Source organism: Citrus clementina, unplaced genomic scaffold, assembly GCF_000493195.1.
Source record: "Citrus clementina cultivar Clemenules unplaced genomic scaffold, Citrus_clementina_v1.0 scaffold_1, whole genome shotgun sequence".
Lineage (NCBI taxonomy): Eukaryota > Viridiplantae > Streptophyta > Magnoliopsida > Sapindales > Rutaceae > Citrus > Citrus x clementina.
Window position 1 is genome coordinate 22537021 of NW_006263303.1, and position 17994 is coordinate 22555014.

Below are 17994 nucleotides of genomic sequence, written 5' to 3' on the forward strand. Positions count from 1 at the left end.
AGAATGTTCAGGAGGAACGGTCTAAATAAGGTACTCATGATTAAAAATGATAAAAGAAACTTAATAGTTAAACAAACACACTTATGCAAAAATAATTTCAATTAGCAGAAGAATAATATAAAGAAAGAAAAAAAATCAAATCAACGAAAAGAAAAAAAAATCAATTCAAATCTGGTGGGTCACTCAAATTTATTTCGGTGTCTTCTCCATGTGGTTGGTACTCTAGATATGACTTTAATCTTTGACCATTAACTTTAAACGTGACACCGTTCTTTGGGTCCTTAATTTCAATTGCCCCATGTGGAAAAACAGTATAAACAATAAAGGGACCAGACCATCGAGAGCGTAACTTACCTGGGAATAGGTGCAAGCGAGAATTGAATAAAAGCACTTTCTGACCTGGAGTGAACGATTTTCTCATAATTTGCTTATCATGGAAGACTTTCATTCGTTGCTTGTAAATCTTGGCATTTTCGTATGCGTCATTGCGAATTTCTTCAAGTTCTGCCAGTTGTAATCTTCTTTCTGAGCTGGCTTGCTGCATGTCAAAGTTGAATTTCTTGATGGCCCAATACGCACGATGCTCGAGTTCCACAGGTAGGTGACAAGCTTTTCCATACACTAGCCTGTAGGGTGACATCCCAATCGGGGTCTTGAAAGCCATTCTATATGCCCATAATGCATCATCAAGTCTTAATGACCAATCTTTTATGTTCGGCCTCACCGTCTTTTCTAATATGTGCTTTATTTCTCAATTGAAGATCTCAACTTGGCCACTGGTTTGCGGATGATATGGGGTCGCCACTTTGTGTGTGATTGAATACTTTGTCAAAAGAGCTTTGAATGCTTTGTTACAAAAGTGGGCACCACCATCACTGATTATTGCTCGAGGGAATCCAAAGCGTGAAACAATGTTGCTTTTCAAAAATTCTATCACCACCTTGTGATCATTGGTTCTGTATGGAATTGCTTCTACCCATTTCGATACATAGTCAACAGCAACCAATATGTATTGATGGCCAAAAGAAGGGGGAAAGGGTCCCATGAAGTCGATACCCCATAAATCAAAAATCTCAACCACTAAAATTAGATTTAGTGGCATCATGTTCCTTCGTGTAATGCTCCCCATTCGTTGACACCTATCACATGAAGAACAAAAAGTGTAAGCATCTCGAAATATAGTTGGCCAATAAAAACCACATTGTAAAACTTTGGTCGCTGTTTTCTTAGCACTGAAATGGCCTCCACAAGCTTGTTCATGGCAGAATGAAAGAATATTCTGAATTTTATTTTCCGGGACACATCGTCTAACAATTTGATCTGCACAATACTTGAACAAATATGGGTCATCCCAAAAGAAATTCTTTATTTCTGCAAAGAATTTAGCCTTGTCTTGCTTGGTCCAATGCTCTGGAAGTTTACATGTAACAAGATAATTAACTATATTAGCATACCAAGGTAATACTTCCACACTCATTAATTGTTCATCTGGAAATGACTCATTCAATGGTAATAATTCTGTAATTTTGTCAAAATGGAGACGAGAGAGGTGGTCCGCCACAACATTCTCTGTGTCTTTCTTATCTTTGAATTCCAAGTCAAACTCCTGCAAAAGTAACATCCAACGAATTAGTCTAGCTTTTACATCTTTCTTTGTGAGAAGATATTTAAGAGCAGCATGATCTATGAATATAATTATTTTACAACCAATGAGATAGGATCGAAAATTTTCCAATGCAAACACTACTGCTAGCATTTCTTTTTCAGTAGTTGAATAGTTCAGCTGTGCATCATTTAATGTCATACTAGCATAGTAAATAACATGGGGAATTCGATCAACTCTTTGTCCTAATACTGCTCCTACTGCATAATCAGATGCATCATACATGAGCTCAAATGGTAAGCTCCAATTTGGGGGCTGAATGATGGGTGATGATGTCAACAACTGCTTTAACTTTTCAAATGCCACAAGATATGAATCATTAAAGATAAAAGGTACATCCTTAGCAAGTAAATTGCATAAGGGTCTAGAAACTTTGCTAAAATCTTTAATGAAACGTCTATAGAAACCAGCATGCCTAAGGAAAGATCTTACTTCTCTGACTGTTTTGGGTGGAGGAAGATTAGAAATGAGATCCACCTTGGCTTTGTCAATCTCAATACCTTTGCTCGAAATGATGTGACCGAGAACAATACCTTGTTTTACCATAAAATGACACTTCTCCCAATTTAAGACCAAGTTCTTCTCGATACATCTCTGCAGAACTAGTGTTAGATGATGTAAACATTGATCAAACGAATCACCAAAGACAGAAAAGTCATCCATAAAGATTTCAAGGAATCGTTCAACCATATCAGAAAAAATGCTCAACATGCATCGTTGAAATATAGCAGGTGCATTACATAATCCAAATAGCATCCTCCTATATGCAAAAGTGCCAAAAGGGCAAGTGAAAATAGTTTTCTCTTGATCTTTTGGTGCTATGGGAATCTGATTATATCCTGAGTAGCCATCTAAAAAGCAATAAAATCCATGGCCTACTAATCTATCAAGCATTTGATCGATAAATGGTAAAGAAAAATGGTCTTTACGTGTGACAGAATTCAACTTTCTATAATCAATGCAAACACGTCATCATGTAGTTACTCTAGTGGGTATCAATTCATTATCAGCATTGGTAACTACTGTGACTCCTGACTTTTTGGGGACAACTTGTACAGGACTGACCCATGAACTATCAGAAATTGGGTAAATGATACCTACATCTAATAGCTTAAGGACTTCTGTTCTAACAACTTCTTTCATATTAGGATTTAACCGACGTTGCATTTCCCTAGTAGATTTAGCATTTTCATCAAGGTGAATGTAATGCATGCAGTCTATTGAATTTATACTTTTAATGTCTGCTATGGTCCATCCTAATACCCCTTTGTGCTCTTTTAAAACATCCAACAACTTACCTTTTTGTTCGTCATTTAGGGATGATGAGATGATTACCGGTAGAGTACTTTCTTCTCCCAAAAATGCATATTCCAATGTGTTGGGTAATGGTTTGAGCTCGAGTTTCGGTGGTGATTCTGATGATGGGATGAGTTTCTTCTCTGATGGTGCTAGTTGCTCAACTCTTGACTTCCATTTATTAGTGTCCATGGATGGTGCTGAGTCAAGTAGGGCGTTGACATCATCGACCGATCTATCAATATCAAAATCCAAACCAAAGTGAGTTAAACATGTTTGTAAAGGATCATCACTAAGGTTTGAAAGAAAAGTATTATAAACTATTGTTTCTATTAAATCAACATCAACAATTCCATCATCTGCATTGTGAGGTTGTTTGGCAATGTTGAAGATGTTCAGCTCCATAGTCATGTTGCCGAAGGACAACTGCATATTTTCAGTCCTGCAAAATAAAACTTGTCTACCTGGATAAGCACGTCCTCCACAATACCATGAGGTATTTTCGTGGACCGATCTGCAAGCTGTAACACCACTGGAGTTGGGTGTAATTCTCTCAGTCCAAGTTTCAAAAATACTGAGTAAGGCAATAAATTTACACTAGCTCCTAAATCCAACAAAGCATTCTCAATTGTGTGGTTCCCTATGCTACATGAGATAATGGGGGAGCCTAGGTCTTTGCATTTTAGAGGAATTTTATGTTGGAGTATAGAACTAACGTTTGCTGTTAAAAATGCCTTCTTTTGAACATAAATTTTTCTCTTTTTAGTACAAAGGTCTTCAAGAAACTTGGCATAAGATAGAACTTGTTTAATAGCATCAAGTAAAGGGATGTTAACACTTACCTGTTTGAAGATTTTAAGAATCTCACCTGTGGATTTTCCCTTATTTTCTTTAGCCAACCTTTGAGGAAATGGAGCTTTAGGAATGTATTCCCGTGGGTTGGTTTCTTCTTTCTCCTCCGGTGATGAGTCCTTAACATTCACAGGTACAATTTAATTTTCTTTTGTCACCGGCACCTCTACTTTGTTGTCGACTTCTTTTTCTTTTCGCAAGGTCATGACTGCTTTGACCTCTCCATGCTGTTGTGGTGAACTGGTACTTGCTTCATGCATTCCTTTAGGATTAGGCACTGGTTGGCTTGGAAATTTACCTTTCTCAACTGTCATTGCCAAGGTCTGAGCTGAAGAAGCAAGTTGTCCCACCATCTTCTCGAGGCTTGAAACTGATTGAGCTTGTGAGTTGAAGCCTGCTCTCAACTCATTTCGTAGTCCATCAATGGTGCGGTTCTGTTGCTCAATCGTGGAGTGAGTAAAATTCTTGAGATTCTGGAATGAATCCTCCCATGGTCTGGGTTGAGAGAAATTCTGGTTCTGATTGTATGGTCTAAATGGAGGCTAAGAGGCTTGAGGAATTTGAGGAATTTGTTGCATTGGTGGAGCTGGAGCTGCTGGTCCATTCTGTTGGAATCCTTGAGACCATGAAAAATTGGGGTGGTCTCTCCAATTGATGGCTTTCTCATTACACCTATGGCATTGGCTTGATCGGAGTATGAGTCATGGTCATGTGGCTCTGTTGATTTAGCAGTCGATAACGATGCTATTTGTCGAGCAAGACCTTCAACCATCTCCTTGCTTCTTTGATTCCCGAAGTTAACTCGCCAATTTGAACCTCATTTACTCCCTTAATTCTTCTAGTATTACTGATTGATCGACTCCGTTGTTGGGAATTATCCGCTTGTCGCTGGAAGAATTCCCAAATCTCTGATGCACTTTTTGACATTAGCTCTCCTCCACTTGTTGCCATTAGTCATTCTTGCACATTCGGCAATAATCCCCCTAAAAAGTATTGGCATTGGTGTCATTTCTCGTACCCATGATGTGGACACTTCAAGAGTAGCCCATTGAATCGCTCCCATGTTTCGAAAAACTGCTCGTCTTCTCGCTGGGTAAACTCCGAGATTTCCCTGCGAATAGCATTGGTTTTATGCACTGGGAAATATTTATTCAAAAATTTTGTTACCATTTGTTCACATGATGTAATGCTATTAGCAGGTAAAATATTTAACCATGAACGAGCTCTATCCTTTAAAGAAAATGGGAATAATCTGAGTTTAACATCATCGTCTGAAAAATTCTCATATTTAAATGTTTGACAAATGGCATGAAAATCATTCAGATGATTATATGGGTCCTCATTTTCTAAGCCATAGAATGTGGGGAGACAATTTAGCACACTAGGTTTTAGTTCAAAACTTCTAGCAACTACATTTGGGTATCTTATGCATGATGTGCTCAAATTAGTTAAGAGACTAAAATAGTCCTTAAATGGTCTCTCTTGTGGTGCTTGTAAATCCATTCCAAATTTATTTTTAATGTGCTTTTGTGTGCGAAGTGTTTTTTCTAGTTCAAGGTCTATAGGTTTAAGATTAGGAAATAATGACCTACGACCATGCATGCAAAACAAATAAAATGAAAATAAATATGGGAACAAAACAAATAAAAAAAAGAGAAATTACGATACTAACCTTATTGCGCTATTATAACCTTTCTATAAAAATACACAAAAATAAATACGTGAAATAAATTAACTAAAAATAAATTAATAAGATAAACAAAAAAAATTACAAAGAAAAATAAATTGAAAATTAAATTACAGAATTTTAAAGAAGAGAAAAAGAAAAAAAATACTAACCTTTAAATGTAGATTCACTTTTTTTTCTTTTTTTCTTTTTTTTAAGAAAAAAAATACAAGAAAACAATTTAAATGGAATTATTCACAAAATTAATTCTATGAATTAAAATTACTTACCTCCCTGGCAATGGCGCCAAAAACTTGTTGTGCAAATTTTAATGTACTCGCAAGCGCACGAATCTATTGTATAATAGACTAATGGTGACGAGTGTCGATCCCACGAGGAGGTGGATTTTAATTATATGTAGAATTAATTTTGTAAATGGGTGGTTGGAATCGTGGTGGAAGTGATTTAAATTATCCTAAAATTGGAATTGAAATGACGATAATAAATTGAAGAGAAATCTATTGAAATGACGTACTTGGGTATCTGGATCCGTATCAACATGCATCATGGGCTAAATATTCCTTATTAATGCCAATTAAATCATGAGGGGGAAATCCACACCTCATGAACCACGCTCTAATCAATATGGTGCTAAGGGCTTATCGTGCCAAATAATAATAACCTTATACTAGAGAGCCGGTGTAACTAAGGCGGTATCTAGACAAGATTATTATTATTTGTCGACGAGAAGTCAAAACATCCACAGAAACTAGAGGGGAAGAGAAAATAAATTTACCAAATTAAGCCCATGACACATGTTGAGACTTCACCTTCAACCCAAACTTGAAAGAAAATTAGCTACTCATAATTGAACTAGGGGCAAAATAAAAATTTATTAAAATATGTAGAAAATACAAGATAGAGAAGGAATTATAGAAAATGGAGTCCAAAAATGGATTCAGAGATATCAAATTAGGGGGGGAGGCCCCTTTTTTTATAGATACATGGAGTAAATCATGGCCGTCGGATTAAAAACAGTTTGGACGCTCAGGATTGCGCCACGTCATCAGTCAACAGTACGCGGTTTGACCACGCTGATGAACAGTAACACAGTTTGACTCAGATGAACAGTAACGCGGTTTGGTTGAAAATAATCTAGCGTGATGCATGTACCGTACGCGAGATTTTTCGTCCACTGATATGCTGCCACGTCACCATCAACAGTACATAAGAATTTTAGCCCAACAGGATCGTGACACCTCATCAGTCAATGCCACATCATCGGTCAATGCCACGTCATCGATCCGTCTATGTGAACAGTGTCGTGAACAGTAATGTAAACAGTACCGTATACGTGAATAGTATCGTACATATGAATAGTGCCATTTTTCCTTTTATACTCCTCTTAAGGTTTTCGACCGTCCTGAGTTCAAAAGTGATGTCCGTTTTGCCGTCTGATCTATCCTTTATTGTGAAATGACTATAATGCCCATAAAATACTTAATTAAAATAAAACACATGTAATTAAATCACAAGAAGGTTAAATACATAAAAGTAAGGGTTGGTAGTAAAACTTAAAATGTAAAATGACGGTTTTCTCCTTTATAAATATGCATTTTCTAACACTCAACACCTATGTTTTCTCTCTACTGTTCCATTTTGGTTATGTGTGTAAGGACATGAATGCCTGAATGTAATGCCTTCTTGATGAAGAAAAGGGACAAAGGATCTGAATTCACCACCCCAATCAGATTGTAGGCATTTAATAGATCTGTTTAGCTGTTTTTCAATCTGAGTTTTGAAGATTTTGAAGACAGAGAGAGTTTCACTTTTGGTTTTTAATGGAAATATCCAGGTGAATCTTGTAAAGTCATCAACAAAGCTTACATAGTATCTATAGCCTTGTGAGGAAAGTTCAGGGGCTGATCCCCATAAATCAGTGTGTAGAAGTTCTAAAGGATTGCAGGTTTTGATGAAGTTAACTGGAAAATGTAATCTATGTAACTTTCTCATCATACAAGCATCACAAGATTCAAAAGATTTACTTCCATTGATTGCCTTCAAGGCTGGATAAGTTTTGATTACATGATCTAAATTTTTTGAACTTGGATGTCCTAACCTTTGGTGCAAAACAGAAGTACTTAACAAGCATCTAGGATTCATACATGAAGCTGAGACAGTGTATGAACATGAAGTTTTATTTTGCAAATCTGAAGAAACATCAGAAAACATTGAAAGAGGAACAACTTGAGCACTTGACTCAACAGTTGTGACATGATTTCGAGAAAGAGTTTTATTGGGTGACATCAACAGCAATCTGTATAAACCTTTGTCAGCCTTGCCCTGTAGTATGATCAAATTCTTCACCTTGTCCTTCACAAAGAAAAATTTATCAGTAAATTCAACTGCCACATTGTTGTCTTTGGTTAACTAGGATATGCTAATAAGATTTTTGGTAATTTGAGGAACCAGCAGTATATTGTACAGATTAAGTGAGAATGAAGCTTTTGCATTGTAATCATGCATCTTTAAAGTGGCATGACCAAGATTAGTAATGCTTAGAGTAGCACCATTATCAACTACAAGTTTAGATATACCTGCAAAGGGCTCAGCAACCTGCATGTTGTTCATGTCATTAGTGAGGTTATGTGTTGCCCCACTCTCAAGATACCAATTGGTATCTGAAGCACCCTCCATGTTTGCTAGATAAGCAAACTTTGGATTCCTGTTTGGTGGTGACTTATAAGCACCTGAAGCAATGAACTCTTCAAGTTTCCAGCAGATATTAGTTGTATGACCTGTCTTAAGATAAATTTGACAAGTAGGTTTAGAAGCATTCCATTGAGGTTTAACATTTCCAGATGTCTTGTTATTATTGAAGTTGCCATATCCACCAGGATTCTGATTCCAGTTCCCTCCATTTCTTTGATTATCACCAGAATAACCTCTTTGCTGAAAATTAACACCAGATGAATTTCCTCCATTGGCTCCAACACCTCCAGAATTTCCTTTCTAGCCACCATAGCCATAATATCCAGTATTTCCAAAACTAGGATTGTATCCATAGTCACCAAAATTCTTACCTCCAGATATAAAGCCTTTCTTAAAACCTCTGTTCTGGACTAAATTTGCCTCAAAGTTCTGTTTCACATCCATACCAGCAAGCATGTGTGCTTGTTGTTCTATCCTAGCCTCTTGAGTTAACAACATTGCATATGCCTCATTCACATCCATTTTACCAACTTCTATTTGACCAGTTATGTATGTAGCAACAGAATTATATTCAGGTCCTAAACCAGAAAGTATGTGCAGAATCAAATCATCATCACTTAAAGCACTTCCAGCAGCAGCCATATTATCAGCTATATTCTTCATCTTAATAAAATAATCAGTGACTTTCATATCATCTTTCCTAGTTGAATTCATCATATACCTCAGATGCAACAATTTAGATTTAGACTGTGAACCGAATTGAACTTTAATAGCTTTCCATACCTCAAGTGAAGTTTCTAGACTGAAGACCAAACTGATGATTCCTTCACTCATTGAAGAAAGAAGCCATCCAAGCAGCATCTGATCTTGAGATCTCCAGGTGACATACTCTGGATTTTCAACAGATCTGAGGTCATCACCAATTCTTTAAGCAATGTGAGAAGGTGGAGGAGTTACAGAATCATCAATGAATTTTTCAAGTCTATTTCCACGAATGGAAGCAAGAACTTGAGATCTCCAAATTAAGTAGTTTGCTTGATCCAGCTTAACAAGAGTGTTGAATGAGAAGGTGATTGTGCTTGTATTAATGGCGGCATTATGAATTGTATTCGAAGATGCAGCAAGATGTACTGAAGCCATAGCTGGCTCTGATACTAAGTGAAAAAACGTTTAATGGACTGTTTGGTTAACAAGAAAATGAAAGAGTATATTTCAGTTCCAAAGAACACTTGAATATTATTGATTCATTCAGAATAATGTACAAAACTAATTACATGGTTATTTATATACACAGCTGAAAATGCAGCTCGAGCTTATTACTAACTCTAACTAATCAAAACGAATCTTCACGTGTGCTGGTAATTACATAACCATCAGGTGCCACCTGGACAGCCAAATCATCAATCTTTAACCGTGTGCTGTAGCTGCTGCAATCCTCTGCTTTATCTTCTGTTTGGCTTATCGTACTGTAAGCAAGATGAGCTTCCTTAACAATTACTGTATATATACAAGAATGCTCAGTTTTGTTTTCTTGAAGCACTTTAATAAATTCAAGTGAATTCTCTACTAATCGAATCTTTACTAATGCTTCAAAAAGAAATTAACACTGTTATTTAAATAATAATTCTATGGACAAGATTTATCTTACTTTTATTTTTCCTTATTAAATATAAAAACTCTCTGAAAATATAAAAATGCCCTTTATTAAAGCAATATATATTTACTAGACCGACTTGACTCTATCATGAAATTCGAAGGTGGGGTCGAGAATTCATGAATAAACTGAGTATTTTTCAATTGAAAGACTTGACCTCTGACATGTAAATTCGTAGGAGTGCTGTTGTAGTGCTGTAAGAATACAAATACCTTATTAAGAGCTCACCTTAGGATTGGAAATGAAGAATGTGCACATTTTTAATGGTGATAATAATTGAAGGTTTTGAATTTTTTGTTTTTGTGTTTGACTTCTTTACAATTTCGATATGCAACAAATTAACTACACAAGATGAGGTTGAATTTTGAAAATAGGATCAGACTCCAAGCAATAACGATAAAGGAGACAAATAAGAAACGTTAGCCAGCTGCGTGAACAATGTAAATGAAGCCATTACAAGATTAGGGTTTTGAATCACTCCTGTATATTCTATAGCGGCTAGTGGAAGAGCACCGTACTAGCCATACTATAGATCAACAGGGCGGTGCACCGGCAGGTACGTTACGTAGGAGCCAGCTAGCCGGCCGTTGTTGGGTCAATGGCTATAGCGTGGGTTGTTGTATATATGTAGTTGTAAATTACTTGTAAATTTAGTCAGCGAGGAATGATTAGCTCCAGTAATGTTGGGTTGACATACATGACAATATATTTGCTTTAGCCGAAGATTAGCTGTTCTGTATACGTAGCTTAAGATGTTGCCTTCAGTCTCCTATATATTGAATTTATTATTTGAAAAGCATATAATAATGTTTTAACTATTGGTTTGACTAGAATTTAATTAAAAGATGAAGGCTTAAAATATTGTTTCTGATCCGAATCTAATAAAAAGTTGGACTGAGGATATTCAATAAATATATGATCCCCATTAGATTGCGTACACGACGAAGATCAATTCAGGAAACTAGAATTCAAATTTTACAGCCAAAGAATACCATATCTTATCGAACGTGTTTGTCTTGCATGTAACACAGGACCCACGAGTTCTGCAATTTTTTCTATTAAAGTTTTTCTTCTTTAAATTTTTTAAGTGCGCCGTGACACCGGTCAATGAGTAATTTCGTTGAAAATTATATACAAACATTTGTGTGAAATGTTAAAAAAAAAAAAACGCAATTTTATATATATGTATGTACTTTCACGGCAATCTTATGTTACAGGAAATAATGCAATTGACCCAAAAAAATGTGGCTGCTGAGATGAGAAAGTGATTGACTGAAATTGTGTTTCCAGCTACCCGTTATTAATTGTGGTAATGGCTATTCTCACAAAAGAATGAATAGTTCAACATTTTGCTTTCTAAAAAATTAAAAAGAAATCCATATAGTTAGAAAAGGATAATGAGATATTATTGTTTCCCAATGAAAATACAGAAATTATAAAAATGATGGAAAGATTTTTTTTTTTATATGGACACGCTGTTAAATCATGTGGTTTGATAGAGTAAGAACAGATACAATATTAAACCACAACGTGTTCATATTCAAAGTTTAAAATAAAAATTCCCAATGATTATATATATATATATATATATATATATATATCTTATTGGAATTAGAAGAATTAATTTGTAAAAATGAAATTAAGAAAAGGAAACCTCAAATGTTTTGGCCATCTTACAACCTCTGCATATGGGATCACCAAATCTTATTAGTTAAAGTTGTATATGTTTCTACTTTATTTGCACTAGCACCTGAATTATGGTGCTTAAAATAGGAAATATTGTAGCTGCGAAAAGAAATTGAAAGAGAATATGTAAGTATTTAGAATTCTGTTCAAGATTGGATGGAATCATCTGATCATACCGCCAGGACAGTATTCACCATGTTTTTATTTTTTTAATTTCTAGTACCGACGATGAGTATGAATCAAACAAAAATAATAAAATATGAATAAATTATTAGCAATAATTTATTGAAGAGACCATTCTAGAGGATTAATGAAATGAAGAACGTACGCGTTTTTGTTGACAATAATGGAAGGATTTGAATTATTTTTGTTAAAGTGGGTCTCACGTCGCTAGAATTTCCATATGCAACAAATACATAAGATGAGCTTTGCAAATATAGATAAAGAGAGGCCAAGCAACAAGTGGAGAAGGCACAGAATGGCAGCTTGCTGTATGAAGCCTAATCACATATTTGGAGCCATTATAAAGATTACTTCTACTCTGCAGTGGTGAATAGTGATAGTGCACGTGCGCCATATTAGCCATATTATATACGTACACATGTCCCACCACCAATGATCGACATGCCGGTGCGCCGGCGGGCACGAGCCAGCTAGCCGGCCGGTGTTGGGTCAATGGCTATAGTGGGTTGTTGTATATAGTTGTAAACTTGTAAATTTAGTCACTATAGGCTGGGAACGATTAGCTCCAATAATCTTGGGTTCACACGGTGTGTGTGTGTGTCTATATATATATACAAGTTTCAATTTTTCAAGTCAAAGTTTATGAGCTGTTTAAAATTTAGAAAAGAATTTAACTCAATGTCTATGTGAAAGAAAATTACCACCAGGTTAAATTCTGCTCATTTCTTATGGGGTTTTTTTTTTTTTTTTTTTCTATTCTCTTATAATAATAATAATAAGTCATTTCGTACTAAAAATCCTACTTGGTGCCTTTATATTAAGTGGCTGGATTGTAAGTTTTGAGTTGTTGATATGGATTTCTAGACCTCTCACATGTGTTTATCGTGAATGAAAATTAGTGACAACACCTGTGAATATGGACTAAATTATTTTGAGGTTGAAACTTGGTAAAATTCTACTGAATTCGACATATATTTATAGTTGATTCTTAATCATATAAAAAAAACTTCAAACTATTGTCTTCATTAATTCCATATATTAGTTTCTGTAATATTATTACTTTCTTTAAGTTTTTTTTTTAATGATTTTTTTTACGTTTTTATTGTTTATAACAAAAATATCATCCTTATGATTATCAAACATCACTCTTATGGCTATTTTATCGGCTTTATCTACAAGAGATTCGAAGTGTGCCTGATTGGATCGAGTTTCAACATCCGAAATTATAAACAATTACCAAAGTTTTATCATCATTATGATTTATGAAGTGGACTCAAAATGGGTCGGTGACTTGGTTCGGGATTCTAATGAGCTGGCCAAAGCTGGGACCGCCACCCCAGAGGCCCAGAATCAACTGAAACATTTTGCTCTTTCATTGAGACTTGTCTTTTCAGGGATCCCCCATCAAAGAGAGAGACTTTATTGTGTGTCTTTCCTTCCATCTAGAATATTACCTTGCCTTTGTCCATGAAATTGATATCTATTACTTTTTCTCATTAATTTAATTTAATTTTTTCTCCATCATCTATAATCAATATCACTTCAATCTAGAACGGAGCGGGTACCACCACTGCGTAGAGGTGTTCAGAATTCAATCTAATTTGTTCAATTCATCTGATCTGCAACAATCTGATCCGTAAAAATGCTATTTGTGGATTTGTTGATTGAATTGGATTGAAAATTTTAAAATTCAAAATCGGTGGATTGGATATGAATTTACTTTTGTAAATATGTAAAAATCTGCGAATCTGTAAAAAAATAAAACTTGTAAATGAGGCATTACTACTTACTAATAAATAAATAAGTTAAAATATAGTTACATTAACACTATACATATATTATCCGATAATAATATATAATAAACATAATTGAATAATTAAATAAATAAATAAATAAATATAGTTTTCTAAACAATTAATTTTAGTTAAATTATATAATTTTAGTTAAGTTTCATATATTGATTTAAACAAATGAGATTTTTTTTATTGTGCTATATTTTGAAACTTTGAATGTATTATTCTAAGTTTCTAACTTTATTTAAACAATTAATTTATTTAAATCTTATTCAATTTTGAATTTGATCAGTAGTAAAATTATTTTTATATTAGATTTTTTATTTAATTATTTTGTAGAATAAATAGAATCAAAAATTTTCAATCTGCAGACCAATCCACAAAATGATGAATCGGATCAAATCTGCATCTGATCCGCGGACATATAGATAGGATTTGGATTGAATTTGTCAATCCGTGGATTGGATTGAATTGAAAATTTACAATTCACAAAATCATGGATTGGATATGCATTGATGTTCAATCCACAAAATTCGATGCGCGACCACCCCTATCACTATGCATTTAAACATTAAATAAATTAGCCATTATTTTAACGTTTTAGTTTATTTTTTATTTTTTTAATATATCAACTTCATCAGTGTGTTACTACTCGATTTGTGAATATGCAATGAAATAGTGATCAAAGACAGTTATCCAGTTTTGCCTTTCAACCAATTTATGATTATGAAAGGTTTTTTTTTATTATTATTCTATTTAATAGTTAAACAAAATGTCATGAGTTGTGTGGCTTAACAAAAAATCGATTCCAGTACAACACAAGCGTTGACAAGTCTTATGAAATCGATGGGATGTCGGCATGTGCTCTTGTATGACATTTTCGTTTTCTCTACACAGAGATATATACATACACAAAACTTGTACGAAATAATCTATTTCTCATATGTAAATATGATTCAGATCAATCCAAAATATTGAAAAGAGACCAAATTAATTGAGGACAAAATTCGGTTCAATAATAGATATCAACACAATACAAGTAGTGAACCCACTTTTAGTTGATCAATCACAGGATGTATATGTACTTTGATCATGAGAAGGCTTGTGATGCGCAGTTAATGCACTCGTACTACGTTCTGCATAATAACTTCTGTACAAAACTTAATTAAAAGAGTTATTAACAACTAAATTTGGATTCCACAAGCAATAATTAATTAACCAAAGGGACAAATTAACCTTATATACTGAAAATTAGTTAAGATCTCAATAAAAAAACGAATCAGAAAAAGATCAAAACCGCGGTCTCAAATGAAAATGCCATTTAGTGGGTCAAATGTGATGATAAATCTTTTTCTGCCCCGTAAAGCCTGTTATTCAACTTTTCCCATTTCACACTTCGAATTTTTTTTTTTTTTTTTTTTGCTTTTATCAACTTATCAACGTCTATATAATCAAACCCTCCTTTGCTAAACTCCCATATAGCAAGCAGCAAATAGCCAAAAAAAAAAAAAAAACTCTGAAGCGCGAGCTCAATAAAATGGCCTCCAATGTTTTCTTGAAATTTTTCTTGTTCTTTATTCTTGCAGTCTTCTACTTGAGCTTCAATTCTTCCGAGGCTCAAATGGTTCCCGCCGTGTTCGTGTTCGGAGACTCATTAGTTGATGTTGGCAACAACAACTATCTTCCGATTTCGATAGCCAAAGCAGATTTTCCTCACAACGGAATCGATTTTCCGACGAAGAAACCCACCGGAAGGTTCAGTAACGGAAAGAATGCTGCTGATTTTATTGGTAAAGTTATATTATACTTTTAATTAATTTATGTGGCCAGGAAAAGTTTAAAGGTTTTTTTCAAGCTGGCTTGCTATCATATATTTTGTTGGTTGCATAACTAGTAGTAATGCATTAAATCACCTTTCATGGGCCTCTATTCTCTAGCTATCTAGTTTAATTATCATGCATCATAATTGTCGTTTCCTGTATATTTGTCTCCAAAATTTCATTTTCTATATATACGAGCATCAATATCTATCAATATGCGTGACATCTCCTGAAAGATATATGTAATTTGAATGATTAAAAATAGTCTTGCATCAAATTATCACCAAGTGGGTGTGGCTAATATTTCGAATATATATTCCTATCACATAGTGGATATATGGCTGGATGCTGATGGGTGATTGGCATCTGAAACAATTAATCAAAAAGATAGTTATCGAAAATATGATGCTCATGTGCATACCTCAAAATATCATTCATAAGATTCCCAACTTTATATATACCTTTATCTTTATGCCTCAATTGCATGCTCTATTAATTAATTTAAAGTTTTTACACCATATACTCTTTTACTACTAAAACGTGTATCCCACGCTAGCTCTTCTTTTTATAGTATTTAACCTATCTAGTAAAACGCTACTTAAAAAAAGCTAATAATTTTTAAAGCATTTAATTATTATCATCATGTCCATGCACATATATATTGTTGGCATCAGGTTACATCTAAACCTTCCATATTAACATAACAAGCTCTTTTGAAAATAATTGGATCACACCCAGTGCCAGATCCAACATAATTTTTTTAGTGGGGGGGCTTAAACTGAAAGGGATAGAACATTGAGAGAAAATATGTAAAAAAGATAAACAAATGAAAAATAGTGGGCGCTTTAAACAAATTTGATTCTGATATTTTACATGATAAAAATTGGAAATTAATACGAAATATAGGGATATTATTTTTTTTTTTCGTACCATATATGTAACAGGTATGCTCAAACAAGTGTGATATTGTTTATAAGAGTCTATAATGGAGTTGCAAATGTATATATTATAACATAAGGTTTAACATTTTGTGTTGATGCGTGTTTTAATAAACCTTTTTTTTTTCTTTTTATGTCAGCCGAGAAAGTGGGATTACCATCTTCACCACCATATCTTGCCGTCAAGTCAAACAAGAACAAGGCATCATTTCTAACTGGCGTTAGCTTTGCCTCTGGAGGTGCTGGAATCTTCAATAGCTCTGATCAATCTCTTGTAAGTCAAACCATTAATAACAATGATAATAACCCTTTAAATCATTTCATTATGTTTCAAAATTGACCTATTCGAAATTGTCCACCACTTGTGGTCCAGACAAGACAACTCAGTTAGGCCCCAATATTTAATGCTGATTCAAAAGATAAAAGTCCAATAATAAAATAGGCCTCACAGTCAACATAACAAACTGGTAACAATAGTATGGTGAGGGCTTTAGGCCCAAAACTTAATTTGGAGGGGCGTAAAATCAAAAAAGAAGGTCGTATGCGGTGAGCGTGGATCGAACACGCGACCTTCAGATCTTCAGTCTGACGCTCTCCCAACTGAGCTATCCCCGCAAGCTGAAAGTCTCTGATGCTGTGTTATATTTTATCAGGCTCAATCAATTACTTTGACAAAACAAGTGGACTACTATGGTACTGTGCATAAAGATTTGGTGCAACAGATGGGACCCTCTGCTGCACAGGAACACTTGTCTAAATCTCTCTTTGCCATTGTGGTTGGAAGCAATGATATCTTTGACTATTCTGGAAAGTCTGATCTTCGGAAGAAGAGCACGCCGGAGCAGTTCGTCAATCTCATGGCTGCTACCCTCAAAGGACAGCTTAAGGTAACTAATTGGCAGTGATATCATCTTAATGACCTTACCATATGTTACCATGCTATATGCCTATACATTACATTTTTCATATTCTGAGGGTTTTTCTCAACCCTTTTTTGCAGAGATTATATGGTTATGGTGCACGTAAATTTGTGTGTGTTGGGCTGGGGGTAATTGGATGTATTCCAGCACAAAGGATCAAGAGTCAAACAGAAGAATGCAATGAAGAGGCAAGTCACTGGTCTGTTATGTACAACGAAGCACTGAAGTCAATGTTGCAGGAACTCAAATCTGAACTCAATGGCATGACTTACACATACTTCGACACTTACAGCGTCATGCAAAGCATCATCCAGAACCCAACTCCACAGGGTAAACTATTCTAGATTATAAGAAAATATGTTTTTTTTTTCCCTAAAGCACTTTCTATACTGACACAGTCTCAAGACTCGAAATGGGTTTTATTTGTTTGTAATGAGCAAAATTTTCATTGTCATTTCAGGTTTTACCGAGGTTAAATCAGCTTGTTGTGGGCTTGGTAGACTGAAGGCCAAGGTCCCATGCATCCCCATATCATCTGTCTGCTCCAACAGAAGTAATCATGTCTTCTGGGATTTGTACCATCCAACTCAGGCAACTGCTCGCATTTTTGTGGATACTATTTTTGATGGTCCATCACAGTACACTTTTCCGATCAATTTGAGGAACCTAATAGCTGCTTAAGCTCAGTAATGTAAACAGAAGACATTTGAAAAGAAAATGATCGTGTTGTTCCTGCAAAATGCCAATCCCAAATCAAAATGAATATAAAATTATTCAGAGAAAAGATTACAAAATCAGAAGATTGCAAATG

The 17994-nt window shown here is 34.7% G+C and overlaps 1 protein-coding gene and 2 non-coding genes across 3 annotated transcripts; 1 reads left to right on the forward strand and 2 right to left on the reverse strand.

Moving 5' to 3' along the window:
• Positions 1 to 8676: 8676 nt before the first annotated feature.
• Positions 8677 to 8813, reverse strand: LOC112095994. Its single transcript, XR_002904154.1, has one exon. It is a non-coding gene; the product is annotated as a small nucleolar RNA Z247 (small nucleolar RNA).
• Positions 8814 to 14865: 6052 nt separating this feature from the next.
• Positions 14866 to 17962, forward strand: LOC18054600 (GDSL esterase/lipase At5g55050). The gene is made up of 5 exons (XM_006452336.2): positions 14866 to 15295; positions 16404 to 16537; positions 16917 to 17150; positions 17264 to 17513; positions 17644 to 17962. The coding sequence occupies exons 1-5, from the start codon at positions 15043 to 15045 to the stop codon at positions 17862 to 17864; spliced, it is 1092 nt and encodes a 363-aa protein (XP_006452399.1). The 5' UTR covers positions 14866 to 15042; the 3' UTR covers positions 17865 to 17962.
• TRNAF-GAA lies at positions 16806 to 16878 on the reverse strand. Its single transcript has one exon. It is a non-coding gene; the product is annotated as a tRNA-Phe (tRNA).
• Positions 17963 to 17994: the final 32 nt, after the last annotated feature.

Coding starts and splice junctions, on each gene's coding strand:
- LOC18054600 (XM_006452336.2), top strand. CDS start 15,043: ATGGCCTCCAATGTTTTCTTGAAATTTTTCTTGTTCTTTATTCTTGCA. Junction 16,538..16,916: donor ATAGCTCTGATCAATCTCTT/GTAAGTCAAACC, acceptor ATATTTTATCAG/GCTCAATCAATTACTTTGAC. Junction 17,514..17,643: donor CCAGAACCCAACTCCACAGG/GTAAACTATTCT, acceptor TTGTCATTTCAG/GTTTTACCGAGGTTAAATCA.